The sequence below is a fragment of the Neofelis nebulosa genome, chromosome 1 (assembly GCF_028018385.1).
Source record: "Neofelis nebulosa isolate mNeoNeb1 chromosome 1, mNeoNeb1.pri, whole genome shotgun sequence".
Classification (NCBI taxonomy): Eukaryota; Metazoa; Chordata; class Mammalia; order Carnivora; family Felidae; genus Neofelis; species Neofelis nebulosa.
The window spans coordinates 95,192,883-95,220,600 of NC_080782.1; the positions used below are offsets into that span (position 1 = coordinate 95,192,883).

A 27,718-nucleotide genomic window follows, 5' to 3' on the forward strand; every position below is an offset into this window, starting at 1 on the left:
TCATAAGAAGCACAACAGATTCACCAGCATTGGCACATTCATTTAGAAAAGATGTACTGTAAGAGACAGTAACAGTATTTATTAAGCTCATACTTACTATGTGGCAGGCCACTATGCTAAAACCTTTATACCATGAAGTAGGTATTGCTTTAATTCTCATTTCACAGATGAGGAAACCAAGGCTCAAAGGAATTAACTTAATCAAAGTCACGCAGAAGGTAGCAGAGCTGTTACTAACGTCTGTATCACTTCTGACATTTGGATGCCAGCTTTGGTGAGTTGATTATTCATCTGTATAATAGTTTTCACTGTATAATTAAAATCATGAAGTTAAATCACATCAAATAACTTTCTTAACACTGGAATAATTTTCATTCTGTTTTTGGTACAAAGCTCATTTTCTTAAATTGTTTTAAAGTATGTGTTTTGCTAGTAGTATTTGCCTACCAGAATCCTTTTTCTTACTAATACACACATGGAGCTGAGGAAATAACCACTAGCTAAGTTCTTACTAGTGGAATGAACACAAGTGATGTGCACACTTCTAGGCCTAGACTTTAAATCTTTACATGGACACACATCCTCTCTCCCCTTTGCACAAGCTGGAACATGAGCCTGACTGTGACCATGCAAAGGGGACACTAAGACAGTGGTCCTCAAGGTACCATTCCATGACCAGCAGCATAGCATCACCTGGAAACTTATTAAAAATGCAAATATTGCATGTGAGCCAAGCTATCTGTTTTTACAAGTCTCCAGCCTTGAGTCTGCAGGGTCAAGTGTGAAAACCCCTATACCAGGAGAGACAGAGATGGAAGGAACTCCAAGGGGCTGGGCAGAGCAGCCTGCCTGCCCATCCTGACTTGTAACATGAAGGAGAATTTAAACTCTGTGTTCTTGAAGCCACATCTCTTTCTTACAGCATTTAACCTTTGGTCCTAACTGATACAAGTGTCTTTTGAAGTAAACTTAACTTTTTGTTGTTGTTTTCTATTGTAGGTGCAGAAAGTAACGGTTAAGGAATGATCAGTGACCATTTCTTCCTCCACAAAGAAGGCATGCCTGAGCTTATCCTGACGGAACACAACAGGGCTATTGGCTACATGACATTACCTTGCTGAGCTTGGGGATCCTAACATGGACACCAGCCCGTAATCCTGTGCCAAGGTTTGAAGGGCAGGTCAGGATGTAGCCTAGTCGCTCATTCCACATGAATTCCCAGCCTCGCTCTTGGATTAGGCGTTCTACCTACAACAATGAACAAATGGAACTCTTAAATATCCATCTACTCACTACATCCCAAACACCAGGAAGAGACTTGTGTACTGTATGTTTGCCATGAATGAAATTTACGTAAATTTGTATTACTTCCTTAATAGAAAATGATATTACTATTATTAAAATAGTATTAAAATATTAATAGTATTTAAATACTATTTAAAATATTAAAATATTAAAATGGTCCAATCGAATTAAATTAGATGACCATGTAAAGCATTGAATACAGTATCTAGCACAAACTAAATATTCAATAAATGTCAGTTGCTGTTACTATTTTTCATGTGAGAATAGGAGAATATAGGATTTCTCAGCAGGTAAGGTGGTGGTCAGTTTACTTATGAACATAGTTACATCCTATACTGTCTCTATGCTTAGAATAGACAAGAACACTGTTAAAAAAATTGGAAAATAATTAAGATCCACAGACTTTTCCCTAAAACATGCTGGACTGGGGAGGGAAGCATAGGAACTTACTGGTAACAAAAAAACAGTCACCTATTTTTTGAAGCACTAGCCGGTAATCCTACCCCCAAAGAATGCCATGATTCCTAGAAAATATTAGCCCCATTTTGGAATTCATCATAGTGTCTTCTTTCAAGAATGAAAATGTGATTTTATTTTAATGAATATTCAGAAATCTCTGATAACATCTTACTTCTTTTAGTCCACGACAGAATCGTTCAAATACTCTTTTCATATTGCCTCCTTTTTCCATAGAGATTACTCTGGTATGGTCTTCCTCATTAATCCAGATGAGAAATGTCTTGTCATAATTATGCCTAATGAAGAGAGAAATATGGTGTTGCACATTAACTACATTTGTTTCAACACATGAAAATTCCCTTTACTTCTGTAGCTTGATTGCTTCATTTCACCTTCCTCATTTCCTAGAAGGCCCTAATTCTTCCACTGTGCCTGAACAAGTAGTACAAAATGATGTTACCTTGACATAATGAAGAATAATACCCACTCTAACCCTTAAAGATATATTTTTGCCCAACAAGATTATAATGGATGACACTAATTCAAATATGAATAACGTTTGGTTTTGACACTAATTCTCCTAATAAGTTCAACCAAAATCTTGTGCTGCTTAATTTTTTTTTTTTTTTTTATCTACAGCCCAAGATGTTTGGGGTATAGAAGATTTCACATATGTTTGCTGCATAGATTCTTACTGTCCCCACACACTGAGCAAGTGCTCATGAACACTTCGCTCCTTTGGGTAGTATCATAACAACCTACCAAAGTACAGGAATCAAAGTGGACTGAGGACTGTTGGCCAAGATAAAATACGTGTATACTCGATATCCATTCTTCCTTGTAGGGTTTTGCTTAAATCCTCAATATATTTCATTTTCTGCTCTTTTGTTTTAATGTCATGAAACAGATTCTCTGTGAGGTCAAATAATAGGAAGCTAATTTTTCTTAAAAATAGTCTTTTTCTCATGCATAATTCATATAAACCAGCATACATTCTTACACATGTTAGAAACATTACAATACTTTGGTATTATACAGAGACACAATTTCTAAAGACTCTCTTCATTTAGCTCAAGCCAGGCATGCTGTCAACTGCAGGTTAGGACAAGCAGGTGATCTGAAGGAAATCCTCTGCACACATTGCAAATGTGAAAATGCTATGTCCATACCAGATTCCCCTGGCATCTGGCCAGTCACGGGCCATCCCAGCACATGTTAATAAAGGGGATACTGGCTTATCAAATAGAAAGTGGTCCTGCAGGCCAAAAGGGACAAAGCAGAAAGGAGAAATGGATGAGATCAGACACAAGGACAAGTGCTACGCGGCCAAATTTCAACTTGGTTGAGGTCTGTCAGGCAGTGGTTCTCAGGCTTGGCTGTCCACTGGAATAATGTGGGTGCTTTGTAAAAAATACTAATACCCAGTTCCTGCCCTCCCCCAGAGACTGTCTTAATTGTTATGGGGTGCGGCCTGAACAGTGGGATTTTTAAAAGCTCATCAGATGGTTCTAGTGTACAGCTAAGGCCGAAAACCGTTAGCTTAGCCCAGACAGAAATACTTAATCACTATAGATTATGTTTACCCACCAGCACCAATGCTATGCCCTGACAGAGTAGGCCATGAGTGAGGGACACTATCTTGAAAAGTCTGTTACCCACAGCCACCATTCTCTCTATGTGTCTGGCATTCCTGGTTCTTTTATTGTCATTCCTTCTACTACAAAGTATTAGAGATGTAAAATAATTTGTAAATAAAAATAGGTATCATTGATTTAGTGGTCACTATGTGCAAGTCTGTGCTTGCATATTAATTAATATGCTTTTAATTTTCTTCAATCCTCACAACACTATGAGGCAAGTATAATCATTTTATGAGTGAGGAAAACTGATTCAGAGTAAAAAAACAACCTACCTACTATTAGGCAGCTAGGAAGTGAAAGAGCCTAGATTCAAACTTGACCTGTAGGACTTCCAAGTTTGTGCCTTTAACAACAGTATACTACTCTTCATATCAAAATCAGTGTCAAGAGACTGGCATTTTTCTTAGTGTGTGTATACAGTAAGAACATGAATATTCAAATATGATTACATTGAAGTAAGAAATAAAGACAATATGGAGAGGGAAATCCCTTTATAATCTGTGAGTGAAAGGGGTAGGAGACATTAGAACAGGCTTGGTGACCTGATGCTGGAAACCTCAAGTGGCTACTTGAGGCAGAGTTGGGCTTGTCTTAACAGAGCAAGCAGAGGGTTGGCCTGATGGCTACAGAGACCAAGAGACTGTGGTCTGTAGAGACAAGCACGCTAGTTCATCTGGTTTGGCGGTGGGACTTATTTTGTGGCATTGCATGTCCTGAAATGGCAGATACTGGTTTCTGCTTTTCCTTAGAGTTTAATTAAAAGTTACTCTTGAAGGGCACCTGGATGGCTCGGTCTAGTTGAGTGTCTGACTCTTGATTTTGGCTCAGGTCATCATCTCATGATTCATGGGATTGAACCCTGCATCAGGCTCTGCACTGTCCGCTTGGGATTCTCTCTCTCTCCCTCTCTCTGCACCTCCCTGGCTCATGTCCCCCCCTGCCGCACTCACTCAATAAATAGACTTTAAAAAAAGTTACTTTTGAAATTGCCATCCTTTTTCAGCTGTGCTAAAAAAAAATAAGGGAAAATAAGGACTTGGGTTTTGTCTTCCCCAGTGTTAGAGTGAAGCTTTAGAGGACTCATGGAGGTGGCAGGAATCTCAGAGCTGGCTCCAATGGGAGTCAGGGCTAATTTCCTTTCCAGATTTTCTTACTTTCCAGGACTTTATTTGGGTGTGTCAATGGAGACCATCCTCCAGGTACACACAGGATTTCCACACTTAATTGTTCCTATTTATCAACAAGCAAGGCGATCCTCTATTAACCCCCACCCATGGCTCCCCAACCCACCAATTCCTTATTGGAGTTTTCTCTGCAGATTGTAACCACAGACTACTTTTGTGGCTTGGTCTCCAGTTTATTTTTTATTTTTTTTTAATGTTTGTTTATTTTTGGGGGAGAGAGACAAAGCGGGTACAGGGGAGGGGCAGAGAGAGAGGGAGACAGACACAGAACCTGAAGCAGCCTCCAGGCTCTGAGCTGTCAGCACAAAGCCCAGCTCAAGGCTTGAGCCCATGAACCATGAGATCATGACCTGAGCAGAAGTCAGATGCTCGACCCACTGAGCCACCCAGGGGCCCCTTGATCTCCAGTTTTAAGGCCTCCTCTTCTTTCCTTATACTAAACAAGATGAAGTCCCAGCTGGCTTCCTGTGAGGCCTCACTGTACCAACTAGAGCTCAGGGCGCATCCCCACCCCAGGCAGGGTCAGGTGGTTCAAGGGCCACTCACGTCTATGAGCCGTTGCTGGTCCTGCTCCGTCATCTCAGACAGCTTGTAGTAGCGGCCTGCCAGGTCCCCTTTGAGGCCCTCCAGGGCTGTGATGGCCACATTCTCTACCTCCCTCCGCTCAGCCCGGGTGCAGGCAGGTGGCAGACTCAGCCCGCGGATGCTGCGGCCTGTACGCACCCGAGATGACAGCACGTAGCGCTCATCAAACTGCCCCTGTGTGATCTGCCAAGCAGAGCGCAGGGTTACCACAGCCAGCTGCGGACTACCGTCCTGCCACAACCACTGTGGGTTCCAACCCTCTGACCTTCAGGGTCCCCTACAGGGGGCCCTCAGGCACGGTGCAGGACATGCTGAGCACATTTTGGAATTATGGGGGCGGAGCCTTATACACAAGGGGCAGAGCTACTTTATGCAATGCCATCTGGAATCCTTTACCGCACTAGCTTTGGGATTTAAAACAAAACAAAACAAAACAAAAAAACCCTTTAGGAAAGGCTTACAATTCTCAGTGATCAACACCACCCTCCTGTCAGGTGCTCCTCACTTCAGGCTCTGGCAGGCCAGCTTCCCGGCAAAGTACACAGGGGGCTGCAACCTACCTTGGATGCATCCAGATCTGTGGGGTGCTTCATCACCCTGGGGTCATAGCCATTGTGCCTTAGTTTGATGACAGGATCAAAAAGGTCAGCAAACACCTGCAGGAGGGAAGATGCACCTGTTTCCTCTTTAATTTGTTCATCTATTGCAAGGTCATTCCTTTCATTTACCCCTTTCTACCTTCAGAGCCAAAGTTGATGCCCTCCTTTGTAATTCTCAGGGCTACCATGCAGGAAATGGGCGTGAGTGGATTGATGGTTATCAATAATAATAATAGGCTTATACCACCTCCCAGTGATTCTGCCAAACTCACTGCCATGAGACTAAGCAAGAAAATCTTGTGTTTAAAATTTGAGGGTTTTCCTCAAGTTCTTGCCTCTGTGAGATCAAAGAAGCTGACACAAGCAGTTTTGTGGTCCAAAGGGATGATCAGTTTCTAGAGTGTAAGCAACATAATAAATTCATGGAAAGCTAGCTGCACTACAAGCAAAAGTCAGGGAAAATCTGGGAGCGCTCACCCTATGAAGTCCATCCCCAGCCCAAACTATCTGGTGCCAAATCTTTTTTTCTTTCTTTCTTTTTTTTTTTTTTTTTTAATAAAAACTTCAGATATATCCTTTAAGAAAATAACATTAAGAGAAGTCCTAATAGGGTTCCTGCCATATTTGGGAACTATGGGAAGTGGGCAGGCCAGGGGTGGGGAAGCATGCTAGGTCCAGGGAGCCAGCTCCAGTCTGAAACTCTGGGAGCCCAGAGTAGTGCAGTGCTGTATGTGAGTGAGCTACCTGTCTGGTTTATTTAGGAAGATGCCCTCCCTCCTCTTGATAGCTGTTTTCCCAGGGGACTGCCTTCAGCTCCCTGCAACAGAAGGACACAAAGAAGTCTCCCTGCAATTTGCTGCGACAGAGAGGCTGCTCTGTGAAGAGGGCTGCGTGGTGGCTGAGCTGCACTAGCAGCAGGCCGTTCTACGCTTCTGCCTCAGGGATGAGGACACTGGGACGGTGGGATTTCTCAGAGAGACTTGGTGAACTCGATAGCCGAGACTCCAGTGGCTGTGCAATCAGTAACTCCAAAACTAAAGACAGAGACCATCCTCCTTCCTCAATAAAGTCTAGCCACAAACACACGATTCCCCAATGTTATACTGGTAAATGTACATCACCAATTACAAGATTTTTTTTTTCTGTACCAGTTCATCCCCTTGACAGTCTCTGAGCACGCTGTCATGCAACTCATTCCTCCAAGGGGTGGGATACTAGAGTGGCAGCAAAAAAAGCCTTGTCCCTGGGAAGCTACAGACCTCCTTGTCCAGAACATTCCAGCTGTTCTGCTGACGCTGGCTGCCCTTTATGGGACCTTTCCTGAGCAGGCAGAACAGGAACCCACAGAGAAGAGGAGAACTCTGGGACCCAGAGCATCTCCCCCACTTTCGAATCAGCAGCGAATAGTTTTACCTCATAGGACTCCTCGTCACCAGCCACCATGCCCACAGTCTTTATGAAGGGATGGCCTGGGTTGTCCACTCCAGTCTGGATACACTGGTCCAGGGTGTAGCCATTGGGGGTCACCTTGTTGCGGAGCTTGGCGTAGATGGCTGGGGTGAGGCACTCGGCCATACAGTTGTTGTGCTTGCGCAGATCAGGGTAGTCCGCACTGCACGCAGACGAGAGAGGCTTTCAGTGAGCAGCGCCTGAGGGAAGCGGCCTAGGAAAGTGCTTTGTTTCTGGCCATCCTTCCCCCAGGCTCTCTTTAACCAGGAGTCAAGACTTAAGTAAGACAGATAAAAAAGGGAAAACACAGTCCCCTGAACAGCCAGACAAAGGGACCTGGCCCCGCTTAAGGATTCCAAGATGCCGGCTGCAGGAGCCCACAGAATTCTGCCTTAGGTTCGTGTAAAGAGCAGAGTGAAGTGCTCGCTTCGGCAGCACATATACTAAAAAAAAAAAAAAAAAAAAAAAAAAAAAAAAAAAGAGCAGAGTGAAAATGACAAAATAAGTGGAAATCCTATGCGAACTTTTTTTTTTTTTTTTTTTAACTCAAAAGTTTTGTTAAAACACAACAGCCACATTTTGGTCCCTTCGGTCTGTGGTAGAGAGGTTAGAAACCTGCAGATGGAGCTACATAAACATTCAGTAATTTATCTGTCCTCTACCTACGACGCAAGCTCCGGGACAGCAGACACTCCTGTGTTGCTGAGAACAGTGCCTGGCTACCGAAATAGGCATTCAGAACGTATCTGTTGGAAGAGTACACAGAAAGAAATGATGTGAAATAAAATCTTTTGTTGGATGTGTACTGGTTGAAGATAGGGGATTCCGGACTATCACGGGCTCAAACACAAGGAATCGCCTTCGGGAATTCCTGAAGTACATGGTGGGTGATGATGACTCCCTCAGAGATTCTGATTCCCACAAGAGCCAGTGAATGTCTCTGAGCGAAACATCGGGTCTTCCTTGTCTCTCTCCTCCATACCTGCCCACGCGGAGCCTCTTCAGGTCACCACTGCACGCCAGCTCTATGCCGTGTGTGCAGTGTCATTCATGGCAAGGTTCCAAGGGCCAAAAAAACATGTCCGTCTTCATGCCTCTCTCCCCACTTTCCCTGTGCGGTGTCCTTTAAAGCTGATGCTTCATATAAGTACTAGAGCCTCATTTTCCAGAAGGTGGGACAGCAGTGGATGATGGATAGATCTAGACTCGGGGTCATCGGATTTGCACTCGGCCACACGAGCTGTGTGAATGAACTTGGGCACTGTTTAATTTTTCTAAGCCTCCACTTTATTACAAAGGGATGCAAAGATGAATAAAGTAGATACTCCATATGTAGTGTTTAACACACAAAGATGCTCAGTAAAGGTTAATTATTACTATTATTGCTGTTGAACTAGACCACAAGTTGTGGGCAGGAATGAAGACACTGTACTTCCTTGAGTTCACCACAGGTCACTGTGCTTAGTGAGTCTTAAAACTGTTAGTCTGATTTAATCATTCTCAAAAGCAAAAAGAGGGACTCTTGCTGACAGTTTCCAGCAGGGGAAAGCATATTTCTGGCTGACACTTGGAGTTTTTTTTAAATCCAAAGGACTTACCTTGGTGGGAACAGCCTGTGCTGCCCCCGGGCCTCAGCACACAGGTTCTGCCGGTTCACCAGGTAGCCGGTGGTCAGGGCACCGGTGCCCACGGTAGCAAGTAACAGAGAAGCATTGCGGCCAGTTAGCAGCTTAGAGAAGACACTGGCCATCCTTCCTCTTGGATGAGTGACTGGAAGCAGAGACATGGGATCAGACAGCCTCACGGGATAGACACTTACCATAGCACAGAGACCACCAGGCAAGAGAAAGAACTTCAGGAGCCATCACCTCTCTTTTGGTTTGCTTTGTGTTTCTCTTTCTTCCTTCTTGCCCACACCCCTTCACACTGGTTGGGGAAATCTGGGTAGTTTTAGACACTGTGAATGTCAAACTGCCTCAAGTCCGTGCCATTTTCTCCGGTAATAATACAGAAAAAAAGAAAGAACAGAGTTTCTGTTTCTGGCTATTTGACACACCAGGTGCTCCGTCAGACCCTGCCATTGCACACTGAGGACAGCCTGCATAAGACAGGTTCCTGGGCTTGGAAGAATACATCTCTGAGGACTACCCTCCTACTCCAGTCACCCCAAATGAGATGGTGTCACAGCTCCAAGTAACAAGCCAGGAGGTTTGGGTTATCTTGAGGACGGTTGTCCATCTACGCACTAAGGTTGGGATACCAGCAGTGAGTTGGAGAGCTCCATCTGTGACTCCCCTAGTGAATTAGGACCCTTGAGAGGAGCTAAAGTGGTCCAAGGTCAGCAACCGCACCCCCCCCCCCCCTTCCCTGGCTTCCAGCAGAGCATAATCAGGAAAGTATACTCAGTGTAGGCTCTGGGTTCCTACAGATAGATGAAGATCAAGCAACAAGCCCTCAAAGATCAAGCACACAAAGAGGAATTAGGAGCCAACAGAATCAAACTATCTTTCAAAAATGAGAATGAAAAGAAAGCATAGATCAATAACAAAGGAGCCACTAAAATACATACTTTAGGAAATAGAAAAGCAGACAATAGAAGGACAGCCTGAGATACAGACAAAATGGAGAAAACATATATACATCTAAACAAGTAATTACATGATATCAACAAAGAATAAAAATCAGGATAAGCACATGCCCAAACAGATACCCTGCTGTGTGTGCTATTGCCCAGAGATCAGAATGACCAGTTAATCCATCATCACCCAGCTGGGAGCTTTTTAATATGCGTTGTTGAGTAGAGAGAGCAATAGAGCAGGTCACTCTAAGTACTCTTGCATTATACTGATCTCTAGGATGTCCACATACATGTAGTGCGAATTTTTTTCCCTAAAATTGAGAAGGTTCCAGAGACTCTGTTTCAAGATCCTCCAAGCTTGGCTGGGTTGGATGGTGCAGAGAGCCCACTGTATGGCTGTGGCTGAAACCCTGGGCCACCCAATGGAAGACAGACTTTTAATAAGGTCAGGGTGACATGGCTTAAACACAATTCGCTTTGGAGATCCACTCTCTTCCACGCTTGCATTTTGGGAACTGGGATCAGTCTGAACTTTTAATGCTTCCAGGGTCTCCACCTGGAAGTCTCTATTTAACATCATTTTAAGCAATACTATAGGGAAACTTGAACGTCTCAACAAAAGGCACCAAAGTCCTTGAAAAAAGTGAGGACTTTTTTTTTTTTTTTGTCCAGGAAATCAGCCTTTCCTCTATGCTAATGCCTCAAAACAATTCCCTAAATCTTAAAGACAACAGCAATTACTTTATTAATCAATAGGCAAGAGAAATGGGCCATTCTTCAAGATGTCCTAGGGATTTGTAATGGCCCAACATTAATCCCATCACACAACCTGGGCTATTACTATTGGTCTCTATCCAAGAGTAGGTGAGGGCTTCTCCAAGAACTGCACTGATACTTCCTGACCCTCGGGTGTGGCAGGCAACACTAACCTCCATCTTTAGGGTCTGTTTCACCTTTGTCCACACCCTCCAGTCTACTCCCTGAGCAGAAAGGCAATGCTGTCATCTCTGAGATTTATCAGAGAATTCGTCAAAGTAAAAGAAGCTTTGTCCAAATGCTTTTCAAGCAATATATGGGCCAAAAAATAAGCTAGGACAGTTCAGACAAACAAAGAAATGCATCTGTTTCTGAGGTTGACTCAAATGTCATCTTTATTTTTCTTTCCTTAATTTGCTTTTACACAAATATGCATTCACATCAGAGTCTGTTTGAGAAGGTCAGTTTTTTTTTAATGTGTATTTATTTTTGAGAGAGAGAAAGAGCACAAGTAGGGGAGGGGCGGAGAGAGAGGGGACAAGCAGGCTCTGTGCAGGCAGCAGAGAGCCTGACGCGGGGCTGGAACTCATGAACCATGAGACGATGACCTGAGCCGAAGTCAGACACTCAACCGACTGAGCCACCCAGGCGCCCTGAGAAGATAAATCTTGAGCAGAGTCAGGAGGAAGGGGAGGGAATGGTGTCTGTGTGTAGCCAACTGACAACCAGTGGTCTTCAAAGGCCTGACTGTGAGGATGAGGTGTAGGAGGGTGTCTGACTCAGAATATTAATGTTTGAAATGTCATCGTATCTAGATTCTGGTTTTGGAAATAACGTTAATTTACATCCAAGAGTTCCAACATCGTACTCCTGTCCGAGCAATGGCGTAGGATCCCTGCCAGTAATCCTGCGGAGGCTTTGGGTGCGGCAAGCAAAGCAATCCTGGAGCTCAAAGTCCTCAGTGCTCTTTCTGTGATTCTGACACAAAGTTTTAGTGAAGATTCGTACATCATTGACTCTATGTCGTTCACTCTTCAAGACACGCAGGAACAATGAATTTCACGGTTGAGGTCCCAATTGATACACTTGGGAGTGAGACTGAGCCAAGGGTCTCATTGAATAGCCTGGGGACCCTGGGTACAGCTGCTCCCCAAAGAGCCAGAGCCAGGCTTGCATTAAAACCATTTTTCCCTCAGGACGCCTGGGTGGCTCAGTCGGTTAAGCATCCGACTCTTGATTTCAGCTCAAGTCCTGATCTGGCGGTTTGTGAGGTCGGGCCCTGCGTCAGGTTCTGTGCTAACAGGGCGGAGCCTGCTTGGGATTCATTCATTCATTCTCTCTCTCTCTCTCTCTCTCTCTCTCTCTCTCTCTCTCTCTCTCTCTCTCTGCCCCTCCCCAGCTCATGCTCTGTCTCTGTCTCTCAAAAATAAATAAACATTGAAAAAAAATTTTTTTAAAGCTACACAGGAAGAACATTGCTTTACTTTACCCAGAAGGCCCCAAATATTGCATAAGCACTATCTACAGCTGAAGCCTCTACTTAGAAGAGGCTGGATTTGTTACCTACACAGATGGTAAGATGGTAGGTAACATGTGGCATAAATGAGCTGGAAAAAGGTATATAAGAGATAATCCATGTCCACCAAAGTGGTCGCTATTTGGCTTTGCCTAGTTTCTGAACATGGTGATTTTATAAGTCAGTATATCTTGTGACACCATCAGGACAAAAGTTTGACATGTAAAAAAATCTGAGGCTTCCTTGCAAAGCTTTTTAATTTTTTTGGTTCTCTCCATGCCCCAAGCATTAGTGTAACATACTGAACTGCTCTGTGAAGAGATGGCTGGAGACAGGAGATGAGGGGCCAGAGCAGCTGTGGTGCTTCTCCAGGGACAAAGGCCTCCGCATCCAGACACCCTCACCACAGGGAGAGAGGGATCCACTTTAAGGTTTTGGTTTTTGCTCTTCTTTTTGCCTGACAGCTTGCTTGAAATTCGGCATCATTCCCAGTTTCTCTGAATAATACCCTGTCTGTTTCCATCTTGGCACTCATCCCCACCTATAATTATTTTATCTGTTTTCTTTTTTATTGACCATCTCCCCCAAATAAATTATAAACCCCCAAAGGAAGGAACTTGGTTCCTTTGCTCACGGTTGCATCACCATTGCTTAGCACAGCACCTGGCACTTGGTAGGCTCCCAGTAGCATTATTTCATAAATGAATTGTAAGCTTCTTGCTGGGGTAGGAAGCCACTCGGAGGCTGCTGGGATCCACATGAGAATGCGGGCGTCAACTAAGTGGATAGAGTGGGGGATGCGAGGCCAGAAAGCTGAGCAGATGGGCACAGGAACACAGGCAACAGAAGTTTAGAAGCCACCTTCCCTCAGCGTTATGATATTCAGTGGCCAGTGTTCCCTGGGAGAGGAATCCTGACTTATTTGGGGGGAGAGGCACAAATGTCAACTAAATAAACTCATTAGGAATTTTGGGACAGCTCACGTGGCACACATACACACACAGTCAGGGACTGTCATGGGTGCCCCAAACACCACACACAGTGCCCCAGCCTGACTTTCAGGTTGAGAGCTGTAGATCTCAGTACCAATCTCTGTAATATAGATATAATATTATACCATATATCTAATATTCTAGTGTCTATATATATATAATATAAAATAAGATATATTTTAAAATATCAGTTTACTTATATGTGGTTTTGTGATAATGCAATAAACTACACAAATTTGTTTTTGTAAAATCATTACTGTTTGGTTAAAGTATTGTTTCTTACTGCCCCTCTAATTTGGACTTTACTGTCCATCTTTCTCCTGACTGAACCATAGCCTGGTGCCTCAGTCTGCACAAAACTTCTCTGTGCCCCTTTAGCCCAAGGTGACTGCTTTCTCTCTGAATTTCCAAAGCCCTCGTGGGCTGCTCATTCATCTGCACGTATGCTACATAGTTTTTTGACACCTGTTAGTGAACTCAACTGTCATAAATCTCCTGGCATGTTAAGGAACTGCTTACTATGTTAGCAATGCCTTCCCAGCTGATGGCCAAAATCCTTAATGATGGGATCCTTAAACATAATAGCTGCTCAATAAACATTTCTTCTCTGACTTAATTATTTGTGAGCAGTGCTTTGCCTGATTTCCAGGAGGAGGAAATCTTACCAGCCTCCTGCTTATGTCCTTTCAGACAATGCATGTAGTTCTAAGGGAATGGACCCTTTACCTTGGGCTGTTCCCAAAGGCACTTTACCCCTCTTGCCTGGCTCCTTTGTTCCCAAGTAATTTGCACTTTTAATTTGCTATGAAGCCCCAGGCCTGGTATCCAAGCCAACTTAGAATCAATTTTGTAAGCTAGCTTCCTGGGTCAAAACTTAAGGAAAAAAAAAAAAGTCTACTTATATGAAACACATCCATTTCAGCCATTGCTTTTGAAATCCTATCATAAAAGCAACCAAGCGAGACGAGTAGGCTGGATTTCAGCATTTCCTTGCTCAAGTTCCTGGTCTCTACAAGCTGCCCATGAGGAGAGGAGCCCAGTGCAGGCCTCTGATCTCTCTGCCATAACCGACTGAGCTCTCAGAGCCAATTGAGCCTGACTTCAGCTGTTTCCAAGGGAGATCCAGTAGAGGCTGTCCCACAGACAACAGGCAAAGCCTCCCAGCAGAGCAAGAAGCCTAACATACATTCTCTTCCTTCCAGCAGGAATTCTCTGACTGAGCAGGCAGGTGGGGAAGGAGACAGCAGAGGAGGAGCCAGTGCTGGGTGTTGGGGAAATTTAACTAAAATCTGTCATCCAGAAATGCCTCTCCACAAATTATAGGAAAGAAAGAGAAGAAATTTATTGCTGACTATGCACTAAGCCAGACTGTGATACATATCACAAGCAGTCTCCTAAAAGACGTTGCAAAAACAGAACCAAATCTCACCCTTTTATTGAGCCATGCAGATACGGCCGTTACATACATGCTCTCGAGGTAACTCAAGTAAGAGGACATAACAGCATTATTTGTCACACAGAGCTTATTCTAAATTCATCTCAAACTGGGGTGGCCATTTGTGTTAGCTAATTGCCTCTATCCAAAAGAAAAATAAGCTTCTCTTGTTGCTATGACAGCAGGTAGTTTTACAACTTGAAGCCTGGCATCTTGAGACTGGGAGGTAGGGGCCTATCCTTCTTGATGTATACATTTCAAAGAAATGCTCCCAGGCCCTCAAGAAAAACATTTCTAGGTTGTAAAACTGGATGGATCCTTGCTTACTCTTAATAAGATTTATATATATCTCAAAGGGACAGAGAAAGAACTTACAAGTTTTCTAAAGAAAATGCTCTAAGAAAAGGGGAGGGGCTCTTTCCCTTTTTTTCACTAGGAAGCAATAATTTTGTTTTCTCCCCTTCCTATGGGTGGGGGAGTACTGCGTCAGCAGCTCAGCAGGGCTCCAGCCAAGGGTGGACATCCCTCAGAACTGATCCCACACTTCATAGAGACAAGACCCAATGACCATAGGACGAGGTCACAATTCTTCTTGCTTCTCAAGCCCACTGGCCTGTGCATGAAGGTTTGCCATAAATGCTAAGTGAGAGAATGAACATGGAGACTCAGAGTCAAAGGGACTTCAGTAGTTGGCCGGAGTGCAGGCACCCCCTTCCCCTCAGCCTTCTTTCAACACCAGCAGAGCAGGGCATCTCACCACTTCCCAGAGCAACCCATTTCACTGTTACATAATTACTGAAAATTTTCCCATGTCTTAATAAGGGGGGCAAATCAAAATTAGGGAGTATGTCTAAGGGCCAGGTACTTTCTCCACAACAGCCTTGAGGACCAAATATCTTGCCCCATGTCACAGATGAGGGAACTCAAAGACAGAGGTTAACAAACAGCTCAAGGTCACACAGATGAAGGTAAAGTACATATAGAGTTTTAGTAGGCACTCATTTAAATGAAGATCGTGTTTTTACTTATAAGATTTAATAATCAAAACTACAGTACGTTTGGATGGAGCCAACCTCTGGTCTCCCAAGGAATGTAGCTGCTAGTCAGTTCCAGCTGCGTTGGTCCTTCATGGTTTCTTAGGGACACTGAATGGTTTCTCTCAGTCAGGGTTTCCACAGGGAGCTCACGGCCAAATTGCCAACCAACACACAGGCATCATTCTGGGCACCCCTGAGGGAAAGCAGAACCAAAGGGTGTACGCTCAATGCTTCTTCCACCCTCCAGGAACATCTTGACAGCGAACTCCCAGAAGTAGTCCGGTGGTGTGGGTCAAAGTCACTGTGAATGACACTGACGTGCTTCAGGTGGAGAGAAGTCACAGTGAGCAGCGATGAAGGGAGAGGGAAGACAGGATGATGAGGTGGTAATGGTAGGTATCTTTTTATTTATTTTGTTTGATAAATATTTAAGTGTTTCTTACGGGACAGGTTTTACAGAGCTCAGAGTCTGAGGAGAAAACTCCTATGTAGCACTCATGTGCTGGGCTTTATGGCTATTAACCCATTCAATCCTCACAACAGACTCATGAGGTTGATGCTCTTTTTTTTTTTTTTTTAAGTTTGTTTGTTTAGAGGGAGGGGCAGAGAGAAAGAGAGAGAGAGAGAGAGAGAGAGAGAGAGAGAATATATCTCTGCTTGGGGGATAATAATCTGTGCTTGGGGCTCCATGTTGATGGTATGGGCTCAAACTCATGAACCTCCAGATCATGACCTAACCTGAAGTCAGAAGCTCAAACAACTGAGCCACCCAGGTGCTCCGGTTGATGTTCTTATTATCCCCACTTTACAGATGGGCAAATGGAGGTAAAGAAAGGTAACATAACTTGCTCCTGGAATTCAAGGCCAGCAGTTTGTTCTCACAGTCTATGCTCTTAAGCAGCACCATTCCTGGGCCACTATAAGTCATGGGAGAGGTGTTCTACCAGGGAAGCCAGAGCCCCTTGGGAGCTCCTGGGAGACCACAGTCTGATTTGGGACCACACCATTCAGCTACAATGTACTTGTCTTGTGTTATTCAGACCAAGGTATTTCTTGCCCTTGCCTGCCCTGTGACTGGTACCAGGTCACAAACCACAAAGGATCAGAACAAAAACAATGACCAACACTGCACACCCACGTGCATAAACACGGCGGTGGATGCCTGCATGCATTGTCTCTTTCTGGCCAGCTGCTTTCCAGGCATCTTCCAAGTGGGAGAGAATGGCCATTGCCCTTAGTACACATGAGACTTAATCTACCTTTGAATGTTGTAGAAAGGGAGACAGGAATCAAGGCTAACTATACCCCTGTTCTCTGCCTGGGTCCAGAATCATCAGGATGAAGACCCAGCATCCTGGGCCAATATCACTAACCTAAATTGGGCTTTGGAGGGACTCTATGGAAAATAACTGCCCTAAAATTTCTAGAGTTGAATTAAACTGGGACTCAGTCTGCCTAGGATTTGTGGTGGCTGCCTATCCCCAAAGGTCCAAGGAAAACCCCATGATTTAGGGACAACTTGACTGATTCTACATTCTAGAACACCTGTAGCTTTGAGGGACACATCCAAATGAGGTCAAGGCCAACCCCTCAGTGAGTGACCAATGCAAAGTGTGAATGCAGTGGAGAGGGTCACACTGCAGCCTGAGAGCTAGCCTTGAATCTCATTTATTCATCCACCCGTTTGTCCACCTGTCTGACTATCCATCCATTGAACAACATTAGAGAATCAATTCTTGTGTCAGATACTGGGGCTGCCCTCCCGAAGCTCATGGTCTGGTAAGAGAGACAGAGTGAGAGATCATTGTAAAAACAGATTATAATCACAAGTGACATGAGCAAAGAGAATTAACAGGGGAGAAGACCCAAGTCTGCTGGAGGATCAGGATGATTTTTCTGGAGAAGGTGAAAAACCTCTGGGGATGTAACTTTGCCAGGAGGACACGGCAGACAGAGGAGAACATGCAGAGGCAGGGAGTCATGAGGGCAGTGGGCAGCCAGGGAGGTCAAAGGCAGGGGTAGAGACTGCAGAGAGAGCTGTAGAAGCCAGAACAAGAAGAACGTCACTGTGAAACCTGGAACTTGATTCTGAGATGGTCAAAGGACAGGGTTTTTCGCAGAGGAATAATTTTACTAGATTTATGGAAGGTTGGCTCCAGACTAACGCTGCCAAGGTGTGGTCTGTGGACTGTTAAACCATTTCATGATGAGAGAAGTATAGAAACTGAGAGTAAGCATTTAGAACACTTATGACACATTGATAGAGAAATTTTAATGAAGAAAATTCAAGCTGGTATTTTGTGGGTCTTTTATTTTTCTAGTAATTGTGCCTTATTGTGTTTTACAAATGTATTGGTGTAATATGGATTAGATATTAATAAGAGCTTTTGCCACAAATTGTTTGAGAAGTGTTGCTCAGTTTCCTCACCTGTACAATAAGGCTAATCATAGGCCCTACTCATAGAGGTTTTGTGAGGATTAAATGAGCCCTTAGCACAAATACTGACATAAAGGCATTAGTTGTTCTTCTGGCTCAGGGTGCCTGGGTGGCTCAGTTGGTTGAGCACCTGACTCTTGACTTCGGTTCAGATCATGATTTCACAGTTCATGGGTTTGAGCCCTGCTTTGGACTCTCCCTCTCCCTCTGACCCTCTCCTGCTCATCTCTTTCTCAAAATAAATAAATAAACTTAAAAAAAAAGTTCTTGTGGCTGATGTTACTAAATTGGTGAGGAAGGGAAAGGGGTCTAGAGGCAGGGAAATGATGTCCTAGTGTCCTGGAATAAACTAAGCAGGAGATTCTCCAGGCTTCTCCCCATGGTGGTGGGGAAGGTTTCATGGAGATAGATGGCAGAATTTCCAAGATACTTAGTGCGTGGGACCACAGGGCTTTTTTGACCAATCAGGTGTGGACTGAGAATTTCTTCTGACTTGAGAATTTCACTTGACTGGGAATCTTGGCTGGGGAGCAGCCTTGGGGTCAGGCAAAGACAGGACCATCAGGTTGAACAGAAGCGGTCTGTGATGTATTCTTGAAGGAATGTCTTTCTTTTCTTTCTTTCCTTTCTTTAAAGTAAGCTCTACCCCCAACATGGGGCTTGAACACACAACCTCAAGATCAAGAGTTGCATGCTCTACCAACTGAGCCAGCCAGGCACCCCTAGAGGGAATGTCCTTCAATGTGATTGAGGGCTTATAAGAGAGGTCTAGTCTGGAAAGGATGGCAATTGTCCAGCTATCCACCCTGTTTCAAATCCTCTCATTCAGCCTTCCTGGGTGCTCACCCAGGCCCTGTTTGGACACCAGAGAGTGACAGGGAACTAGTGACAACAGACACAGGTGTAGTATCGTGATTGGAGGCTCTGAAGCCAGAATCCTGGATTTATATCCAGCTCTGCCACTTACAATTCTCTACTGCCTTGAGAAAGGTTTACTTTGCTTTCCAAGTCTTGCTTTTCTCAAATACAAAATGAAAATAATAATAAAAATGAGAAAGGATTCAAAAGGAAGTCCATGTGCAACCTGGACAACAGTATCTGGCACTTACTAAGGGCTGAACATGTATCCACTTTTGTTAATATTACTTTGTGCTACTTTTGAGAGGTTACCCCTACCTGCTGCCACTGTGTTTGAGAACATTGTCCCTTCACCTCAGCAAACAGCCCAGCTTTGTCCCAGGGAAGTGGTCTGAGGGCTTCTTCACTCCTTACGACTGACAGGGTTACCAACTGAACACACAGAAAGCACCCACCAGTGACCTGGGAAGGCCAAGGGGATGATTGTGGAGCCTGCCTGGAGCCACATAAGGTTCTTCCCAGGGTGCTTTCTCAGGCCACTTTCTGGGTCAGGCTGTCTTCTAGGGTTTTCCTGGGTTTGCACAGCCAAGAATGAGCCTTGTCCCTAGGCTCCTCACTGTCCCAAGGATGCCTGGTCCTTCAGGGATGCACTGTTTCTGCCCTCCAGACTGCAACCCTTCTGGTAACTGTAGTTTCCTCCCAGGCACACTCATTTTCTTCAGCCCTGACCTGATATCTTCTCCTTCTCGGCCCCATCTACAGGGACTTCGTAGGTCTGCTGCTTGCCCAGGGCACCCCGAGGCTGGAGAGCAGGACCTTTTCTACAGGATGATTACACTTAGCTACTCCAAATCCGAAATTTTGTTTCTGTGGAGACCACTAAATAAAGATCCATGCTATGCAGATGGCCCACAGACACATGAAAAGATGTTCTATCACTAATCATAAGGGAAATGCAAATCAAAACCACAATGAGATAGCACCTTATATGTATCAGAGTGGCTATAATCAAAAAGACAAGAAATAACAAGTGTTGGTAAATATGTAGAGAAAAAGGAACCCTTGGTGCACTGTTGGTGGGAATGCAAATTGGCACAGCCACTGTGGAAAATAGTATGGGAGTTCCTCAAAAGACTGATAATAGAAATACCACAGAACCCAGTAATTTTACTACTGGGTATTTACCCAAAGAAAACAAGTAATAATTCAAAGAGATATGTGTAGTTCCATGTTTATTGCAACATTATTTACAATAGCTAAGATATGGAAACAACCCAACTGCCCAGGAATAGGTGAATGGATAAAGAAGAGAGGTGTGTATACATACACACACACATACACACACGCGTGCGCGCGTGAATATTACCTAGTCATAAAAAAGCAGGAGATCTTGCCATCTGCAACAACATGGGTGGACCTAATAATGTGAAGCAAAATAAGTAAGGGAGAAAAAGAAAAATACCACACGATTTCACTTATATGTGGAACTGAAGAAATAAAACAACCGAACCAAGAAAAAAGAGACAAAAACAAATAGACTCTTAAATACAGAGAACAAACTGGTAGTTGCCAGAAGGGAGATGGGTGGGGGATGGATGAAATACATGATGGGGATTAAGAGGTACAAAATTTCAGTTATGAAATAAGTTACAGAGATGAAAAGTACGGCATAGGGAATATAGTCAATAATACTAATAACATTGTTTAGTGACAGGTGGCGACTACGCTTATTGTGATGACCACAGAGCAATGTACTGAATTGTTGAATCATCTTGTACACCGGAAACTGATATAACACTGTATGTTAATTATACTTCAGTAAAAAAGATAAAATAAAATCAAGATGTAACTATTTGTGAGGATGTGGAAAAAAGGGAACCTTTGTGCACTGTTGGTGGGAAGGTAAACGGATTGGTATAGCCCCTATGGAAAACAGTATGTAGATAACTCAAAAACTAAATAGAACTACGATATGATCAGCATTCCCACTGCTGGTTATATGTTCAAAGGAAATGCAGTCAGTATCTCAAAGAGCCATCTGCATCTTTGTGTCCATTAGAGCATTTTTCACAACAGTCACAATATGGAAACAACCCAGGGTCTGCCAAAGGATGAATGGATACAGAAGATGTGGTCCGTATATGTATTTATATTTATATTTATACTTAAGTCAAACAAGGAATACTGTATGATTCACTTATATGGGACCTAAAAAATGAACTCCTAGAAACAGAGTACAGTGGTGGTTACTAGGGATGGGGAATGGAGGACGTGGACAGATGTTGGTCCAAGGTACACATTTCCAGTTACAAAACTAAAAACCTGAGTATCTAATGTATACTATAATGAGTATAATTATTAACACTGTATTATATCCTCAAAAGTTGCTCAGAGGGTAGATCTTAAATGTTCTCACCACAAAATAGAAATGGTAATTATGGGATTCTATCAAGGTGTTAGCAGTGCTATGCTGGCAATCACTGGACAATAGAAACATGTACCTAACTGTGTACTTTAAAATTATACACTGTCATATGTCAATTTCACTGCAATAAAGCTGCAGGGAAGCAGTAAATACAGGCCCATGCAAAGGACAAGGAGAGGCTTTCTTTAGGTCTTAAAAGACTCCTGCAAGAGGGTTAGGGAGGCAGGAGTTGACACAGGGTGTGGCTCTGCAGGGCCCTCCCCTCATCTGCTGTGAACAGAATCACCTGGACTGCTCAGTGAGCCCCTACAACCATTTTGGAAAGTGAACCGAGAAACATCTATGAACATGCGCATACCCACTGGCCCGGCATCACACTTTGGGAATCCATCCTGCAGCAATACGGCTGCCAGTACATAAGAAGAGACTCCCAGGATGAGGGAGGACTGTTTGTAGTGGCAAACAAATAAACAAAACCTGGAGGTCACCCACCCATCAGAAGAGTTGTAGTAAGTGTGGCACATTCAGACAGTGGAATATTCCTCAGCTATTCAAGAATTAGTTAAAACCACCTCCACTTAACCTGGATAAACATTTATGCCATATTTTTAGGTCCAAAGGAAAAACTACTTGCTTAATAATGACTAGGAATGGTTCCAGTTTTATAACAATATAAATATATATGCATTTGCATACATTTAAGTGAACATAAGTATTGAAGGTTATTCACAGTAGTTATTCAAACTGCTAAAAGGGTTACTTCAGAGCAACAGACTGGGGGGAAGCAGACTACTAATTTTTCTTCATAAAACTCTGTATTGTGTCACTTGTAAAAACAGCATATCTAACTTCGTGATTGAAAAAGGTAAAAAGCTAAAAAGTAAATCAACTCTGAAGTGTGCTAAAAATCCAAATTTCTAGGCTCTATCTTTTGAATGAGTTTGTGCAAGAATGGAGCCATCACACGTGTCTGTCAAAGAGCTTCACAGGTGGGGCGCCTGGGTGGCGCAGTCGGTTGGGCGTCCGACTTCAGCCAGGTCACGATCTCGCGGTCCGTGAGTTCGAGCCCCGCGTCAGGCTCTGGGCTGATGGCTCGGAGCCTGGAGCCTGCTTCCGATTCTGTGTCTCCCTCTATCTCTGACCCTCCCCCGTTCATGCTCTGTCTCTCTCTGTCCCAAAAATAAATAAAAAAACGTTGAAAAAAAATTTAAAAAAAAAAAAAAAAAAAAAAAAAGAGCTTCACAGGTGATTCCCAAACCTCACTGGGTCTGGGAACCTGAGTGTGAGCAACTCCATCTATATAACAGGCTCAACGAAACCTCTCCCCATATGTTGTAAGGATTAAGTGACAGGCTGCAGCAAGCACTGAATATATTTGAGTCCCTTCTCCCTAAGGACCCTAAGGTTATGGGACACTTACCACTCTCTCCTCAAAGCCACCCCTGATTATCTCGACCGGCACTGGTCTGCCCCTTCTCTGAATGTTGGTTAATTTTAGCTTACATTTTTAGCATTTAAAATGTTTCATTCAATCGTTTTATTTGTAATCTGAGAGCAAGACTACATTCTAGAAGGAGCCCAGTGCATACTTTCAGATCCACTGATCATGCTCTGAAAACCAACATCTGAGTTCAGTAAATGGATGTAACCAGTGGGGCTGTTAAGTTCTCTGACACCTGTTATCAGGGGATCTTACTCCTAGCTGACAACCCCTCACCTACCTACTACAACCTTCAGGCTTCACCCACTTCTAACCCTCTGCTCTACCTTTCCACCTGGGATGTCCTTGCCGCCATCCCTGCGTGCCCAGTCAAACCTGTCTTTTTTTTTTTTTTTTTTAAACATTTATTGAGCTCCTACCATAAGACACCACCATGCAAGGAGTCTTACAAATTGTCTTTAGTCGTGCTCGCTTCGGCAGCACATATACAAATTGTCTTTAGTCTTTGCAACAATCCTGCCAAGTAAGCATTATTTTGGAAATGGGGAAACAGGCTCAAGAGAGATTAGGTGACCTGCTCCAGGTCTCACAGCATGTTGACTGAGCTGGGATTTGAACCCAGGTGTGTCTTTCCTTTTATCATGACAGCTCCTGGGCACAGGAACATTACCTCAAAGCGTGTGACTCCCCAGAGTCCCAGAATATTATAAGCCATTCTCCTTCTTTGTCCTCACACTCCTGAAGTGGCCCAGATGTCAGTGTTCTCCACTCACACACTAGGTGCCCAATGTGCGTGCCAGCCATGTAGGGGACACTGAGCCAGCCTCCCTTTTTCTTTTTTTAAATTTTTAAATTTTTTATTTTTGAGAGAGAGAGAAAGACAGACAGTGGGGCAGGGGCAGAGACAGAGACAGAGAATCCAAAGCAGTCTCTAGGCTCTGAGCTGTCAGCACAGAGCCTGACACGGGGCTCAAACTCACGAACTGTGAGATCATGACCTGAGCCGAAGTCAAATGCTTAACCGACTGAGCCACCCAGGCGCCCCCACCTGCCTTTTTCTTAAGGAGGTAGAGCTAGTCTCCTTCCTTCCTCTCTCCTCCCTTATGCAGAAGTAGGGATTGCAGAAGAGAGGAGGGAGGTCGTCTATGGCCCTCACTCCATAGAAGCTGTCAGCCTGTTTCCCTAACCTGGAACACCTCTATGACTCTAGATTTGAAAACCATTGTTTACACCATCGTGGCTAAAATCTGGCAGAATTCCAGGGCTCCAAGCCAGGGAGGTTTCTCTCTGGGGTGCAAGATCACAGCAAAAGGCCTTAATATCATGTTTGTTGCTACTTGCCCCTTCCATTAAAAAATAAGAACCACACCATAGTAAGTCCTTTGGTCAGAGTGCCTAAGAGCTGTATAGCTCTCCGTCCTAGGCTAGACTCAGAGTCTGGGGTCTGGTCTAAGAGTTTTGTCCAGTTCTGTCACATCCTGGAATGTGGAGGCCTTAGATTCTGTCACTGCCTCAAGCCTGAGATTCCTGGATAGAGATGCCATGGGTGCCTTTCTGCTGACTCAGAGTTATTTCTAATCCAGCTGTACATGGTGTCCATGTGTTTGAACTCCTTGGGGCTGGAGGGCAGTGGAAGGCCAAGGGGAGGACCACGTGTCAGCTCTCGTTCCACAGAGCCACCCCAAAACAGAGCACATCCTTGGGGTTGGACCAGCTCCACAGACCACTCTCAACAAGTTCCCATGATGCCGGTCTACTAGGCCAGCAGAAAATGGCTGTCCCCTCCCAATTCTCCCAGAGAGCACAGGGGTCAAGCTACTTCCCCACCACTGGATATACAGTCACTCTAATGGGCACCCTTGGTCATTTCTGTTCTATTCAGCAAGTAGCAAGTCATAAGCAGGAGATATTTACAGTCTTTCCCTGTAAACCAGAGGCCTTTCGTAGGCCTCCTGATAATGAAGACATGGGACTATTACCAGACTCGCCTCTCATAGTTAAATTGTTTTCAAGAAAAGATTAAGTTAGGAACCATCTAGTCCTTTAAAATGCTATAAAGGAGTGGCCTCCTTCCCTGGCCAGGGATAGGATCTTCTGTGGCTTCCAGGCAAAGGTGGGTATGACCTCTAACTGTCACCTTCAGGCCTGGCTCCCTGCAGTGAGACCCAAGAAGACAAATGGCTCCTCCAAGCTGTAGCAGATGTGGAGACCCAGGGGCTCTCAGCCGAGGCAAAGTCTGTCTCAGAACCAACCCTCCTCCCGCCTCTGAATGCCCAGGACTCCCCATTCCGCACCTCACCTCCTAACCCATGATTTTCTGAACCTCCCAGGTCAAGAAAACTGACCTGGCCTCTGGTCCAATCTCTACGGATAGGATTTGATCATGCAACTGGCAGAGTCCACGGGTGTAGATGGCACTTGTGCCCTTTGCTGAAATGGAGCCTTAACCCAGAGAAGGCTTAACTCTAAAGGCTGAAGTTTTGGGGAAAAGCACCTACAAATGGAGAGGAGGAAGTGGGCTGGGCACACAGCTATCGACACCCATATACTCTCTAAGAGCCTGCCTGGCCAGGAAGCCCCCTTGGGAAGTTCTGAGGGTGGGTCTGTTCTCCTTGAGCAGAGAGGAAACAGACCAATGACAGGGGTTCGGAAACAGAGAAAGTGTGGGAGTTGCAGACAGGGAAAGTGGCACTTCTGGAAACAGGGCAGCAGCTGAACGGGCAAAGCCTAGTCACGAGGGCACTAAACCCACCTCACGGGATTCCAGCTGACCCTCTGCGGGGTCGCAGAGCCAGGGCAACGCTCGAAGGAAGGTCTAAAGGGCAGCACTGAGGAGATCTGAAGAATCTAGGTTTGTCCCGGCACATCACTCTCCAAACCCACCACAGCATTTGAAGGCAGAGATGTCGTCCACTCAAGGGACAAAAGCAGGGTTGACACTAACCCCCTGCGAGCCAACCGAGCAAATAAGATGAAACACGTTTAGGCCAATTGTGCAGCATTTTTACTTCCACTGGGGGCAAAACAATTACTTGGCTCGTTATTAATGGATTAGCGATTTAAAAAATGAATCTCTAGTAATAGTGTAAACTAGTTTAAATTGGGTCCAGCTGTTGGGTTAATTAGCAATTAGCTCCTTTCGAGGGCCTCAAAACGTTCATTTTCCACCTACTTATCCCAAGTCACCGATTTGCACTTTGATGCCACTGAGGTTGAAAACCAATCCCAGCAAACATTGGATTCGTTGAAGAGTAAGGTCCCAAATTCAGAGACATGTAGATTTCCCATCAAGAAAAATTCCTGATTTGCCGACAAAAACGAGGAGACAAACAAGGTGCGGAGGCCAGCACCTCACTGCAGGGCTGTTCAGAGAACGGTCACCTGCGCCTGTGTGCGGGAAAGGGAGGAGGCTGCGGCTAGGGCCCACAGTCTGAAGGCTTCTTCAGACAGGCACCACCAATTCCTCACCGGGGAGCAGTGCCCACAAGAACGAACTGTTATCGCCGGACTACGGGGTCCCGCCCGCAGCCCTCGGCCCACTGCACACATGACCCCTCACACTAGCTGTAGCAATGCCCCCGCTTTGCAGGAATGAAGCCTGGCTTCGTGGGCTCACTGACCTTGGAGCCGGAGTCTCCCGCGTCCCGCTGCCCGCAAACAGCTGAGAAATGTACCGGAAGCTGGCGGGCCTTGGCCTTGAAAAGGCTCCCAGGCTGGGCGGGGCTGGGGCGCGCCTCCGCCAATCCCGTCTCTCCCGTCGGAGGTCAGGACGCGCTGGATCCCACAGCGGTGCCCTTGAACGCTGGCCCGGGACTCTCCCACTGGGCTGTCTCTAGCACCTGCCCTTTCTCTCAAGCGTTGCCCTCCCCCAAGTCCGGTGCTGGAGGCGACCTCTCCCAGGGCTCTTCCAGGTTCCTGGGCCTGCAACCTGGCTGACTGGCCGCCCAGCCATGCAGCACCGGGCTTTGGCGTGGAAGCGCGCGGGCAGGGAGACTGCCTCACCTGTTCGGGGATTTGTTTCCTCCTTCCCTCACCAGCGCCATCTCTGGGGCCCCGGCTAGCTGTGGAGAATGACTCCCTACGCCCTCCCCCCGCCCACCAGCTGAGGCCTGAGAGGACTACGTCTAAAGTTCCCTCTCGAGCTGCTAGTCAGGCTCTGGGCGATTAACAGGGACCAGACGATCTTCCAACTTGTTGTCTAGGGCCTGGGTTCGGGGACAACAATCACGTTTCTCTTTTAGATCAGGCAATCTGAGGTAGACTGCTAGACAATTTCACTTTCAATCGTTACCAGTTTAATATATCGCCCAGAAGGCCCTGCAGGCCACATCCCTGCTTAAAAATAGCCCTCCTTGGGACTTGTGCCCCAAACCGGAAAGGTTGACTGTAAATAGCTGTGACCCACGAGGACTTTGGCAGCAGCCCTGACCTTTCAGAGGGAGCTGCCTAAGTCTCTGGCGACTGTCACGTACCCAGCTTCTACGCCAGGGGCACACCACCACCAGCTGGTTCCTTTCCCTTTTTAATCAGGATCCAACCCGGAGCAGGGGGTGGAGCCCAGAAATAACCTCCTACCTGGAGTGGTTCCCTTTCAGAGTTTCCGCTTCTTTTAATTCTAAACCAGGCAAAAAATAAGTATTTTACCTTTGCATGGGGTTACTGAGGAGGGCAAATGAGGGGAGGGTACATGAGGGGACCTTCGGGGGTCTGGAAAGTTTCTTGATTTGGGGGGTGATTGTGTGGGTGCACACATGTGTAAAAATTCCTCAAGCTGTTCACATAAGATTCAAGCACTTTACTCTGTATTGCTCATACCTCAGTTAAAATATATGCTATCATCATGACCAGGCTTACACTGAATCGAAAGTTTTTAAAAATGTTTATTGATTTATTTTCAGAGAAAGCAACAATGCTAAGCAGGCTCTGCAACAGTCAGTGAGTGCCCCATGTAGGGCTTGAACTCACGAACCATGAGATCATGACCAGAGCCAAAATTAAGAGTCAGATGCTTAACTGACTGAG

General features: G+C 45.1%; 1 protein-coding gene and 1 long non-coding RNA gene across 2 annotated transcripts in view; one reads left to right on the forward strand and one right to left on the reverse strand.

Moving 5' to 3' along the window:
* Positions 1-4,183, forward strand: part of LOC131510790 (uncharacterized) — a 39,782-nt gene extending 35,599 nt beyond the window's left edge. Inside the window, exon 3 of the long non-coding RNA XR_009261188.1 lies at positions 1,000-4,183. This is a non-coding gene — a long non-coding RNA (uncharacterized LOC131510790). The remainder of the gene's footprint in view (positions 1-999) is intronic.
* The window catches only part of CKMT2 (creatine kinase, mitochondrial 2), a 36,879-nt gene extending 10,438 nt beyond the window's left edge, over positions 1-26,441 (reverse strand). Inside the window, exons 1-8 of the mRNA XM_058728313.1 lie at positions 26,317-26,441; positions 8,820-8,991; positions 7,186-7,384; positions 5,734-5,829; positions 5,135-5,356; positions 2,934-3,019; positions 1,937-2,060; positions 1,114-1,248 (exon numbers count right to left, since the gene is read on the reverse strand). Coding sequence (XP_058584296.1) covers positions 1,114-1,248; positions 1,937-2,060; positions 2,934-3,019; positions 5,135-5,356; positions 5,734-5,829; positions 7,186-7,384; positions 8,820-8,971 — 1,014 coding nt within the window. The 5' untranslated portion in view covers positions 8,972-8,991; positions 26,317-26,441. The remainder of the gene's footprint in view (positions 1-1,113; positions 1,249-1,936; positions 2,061-2,933; positions 3,020-5,134; positions 5,357-5,733; positions 5,830-7,185; positions 7,385-8,819; positions 8,992-26,316) is intronic.
* Positions 26,442-27,718: the final 1,277 nt, after the last annotated feature.